This window comes from Arachis ipaensis, chromosome B10 (assembly GCF_000816755.2).
Source record: "Arachis ipaensis cultivar K30076 chromosome B10, Araip1.1, whole genome shotgun sequence".
NCBI classification, from domain to species: domain Eukaryota; kingdom Viridiplantae; phylum Streptophyta; class Magnoliopsida; order Fabales; family Fabaceae; genus Arachis; species Arachis ipaensis.
The window spans coordinates 604,047-606,135 of NC_029794.2; the positions used below are offsets into that span (position 1 = coordinate 604,047).

The 2,089-nt window shown below is 28.4% G+C and overlaps 1 protein-coding gene across 1 annotated transcript; it reads right to left on the reverse strand.

The window, feature by feature from the left end:
* On the reverse strand, window positions 292-750 carry LOC107619867. Its single transcript, XM_016322105.1, has one exon. The coding sequence runs from the start codon at window positions 748-750 to the stop codon at window positions 292-294; it is 459 nt and encodes a 152-aa protein (XP_016177591.1).

The window sequence follows — 2,089 nt, forward strand, 5'->3', positions numbered from 1 at the left end:
AAATAGTTATAATAATAATAATAATAATAATAATAATAATAATAATAATAATAATAATTTATATATAAAATTAATAATATATGAGTTACTAATCTAAATGACATTAGTAACTTAAGGGTGAAAAGTATTTGGTGAAACATTAGCAAAGCTAAGCTCAGTAAAAAGTACCAATATTTACTCATATCGGCAGATATCAAACTCGATAATAAAATAATTTCTAAGTATATAAAACTCCAATTTATAAAATAAATTATAACTTATTTATATTTATATTTTTAAAAATGAGGGTCGCTACACTATCCGTTCCCTTAACTTCTTGGAAACTTCTAGCATTTTAAACGGTTCTGGTAATCCCCAAAATTGTGTCCAAACTGGGAAACTAGTTATGATCTCCACATTGGGGGTATACTCTTTATTCCACCGTTTGACATGAAGTACATAATCTTTGAACAGCCACGATGCTCCACGTTCAATACGGATTACATCCACTTCATTAGAGAAGAAAAATTGGAATTTGTTATCGCCCATGTCGCAGACTTTGAATCCCTCTGGTTTACCCCAAATTGCCTTTAGTGCATTATCCATGGTTCCTATCGAGAATGTTTTGGCAGCAAAAATTCTACCATAGAGACTGTTAGTGCAAGCATTCACACCTTTTGATATATCTTCTTCCTCCAAAAAAACAACCTCCTCTACTTTCTCTTCACTTGATTCCTCATGTTGGTCTTTAGTTTTCCTTGTTTCTGCCATACAAAGTTACGTGAAAAATACTTGGTCAACCAGATGCTCATAAAAAAAGAGTAGAAAGCTAATCACTTTGATCACTATAAGCCTTGATAGCAGAGAGGCTCTGTTTGAGAAAACTCTAACAGAGCACTTTTTAACTCTAACAGAGCACTCTTTAATACATTTTTATTCTTTTAATTTTTATGTAAATAGTTGCTTTTATATTAATTTTAAAAAAATACATAAAATCTAGGACAAATTACTAAAATAAAATATTTGGACTTTAAAATTACGAAAAAAGAAGCAATGGCCACTTTAAATGCTCTGTCAATATATATCATCTCATAATCACCTTCCTCCATTATAATAAATACAATAAGATTAGAGTTCAGACACCCAAATTCATGTTATTGAATATTTATAAATCCATTAATACTTGATGAAAAAAGAATTGAAGTCAATCATAAACCTAAATAAATATTTGCAATGCAACAAATAATATATCTAAATGATGGCGAATAACTTTTAAATTTGGGTTAATTATATATAGTGGAACTTAGTGCAAGCATAAACCACTAGATTCCTTCCATGGTTTATGCTTATTTCCCATTCACACAAAAACTGTGGATTCCTACTATGATTTCTAGCCAAATTTATTATCAACATAAACTGCGAAATCCCATCAGCGCTTTATGTGTATTTTGAAATCGTAAGACCTCTCCCACGGTTTACATAATTTTATAAAAAAATATATTTTTATATTTAAATTACAAAAATTGTATTTCGCTAATTTTAGAACCCAAATATTTTATTTTGGTGATTTATTCTAAAACCTAACCTAGTTAAATTCTACGGTAGTGTATAAATAGTAATAAAAATTAAAAATTAAAAAAATTTTGTCGGCAAAATAAACATAAATCGTGAATAAAAAAATGGTTTTAAGCAGAAAAAAATAAAACAATATAGTTTTTACTTTTATTTTGTTTTTTTTTTTAAGTAAATTATGTTGAAAATTCCATACAGAAAAAAAAGGAAGAAAAAGAGGGTAAAGACAAATTAAAGAACGCGCAGGACATAGAAATTGGAACCAATTAATTATGTATCACCGACTTGTAGGTCCATTATGCTCCAAAGTGTTGTCCAAATCTTCGAAGCATTCTTATTATAATTATTAATCAATAAGACAAATTTTCTTCTAGGACCATCATAGATATTCATTCATATTCACAATCTCAGTTGTGTTCACTTTCATATATAATAGAGTTTGTATTGAATACGTAAACAATACTAATAACCATGCATGCTAATTAAAGGGAAGCTGAGGCCATGTGATTATGTGAAGGCAATTTTCTACATTTGAGAA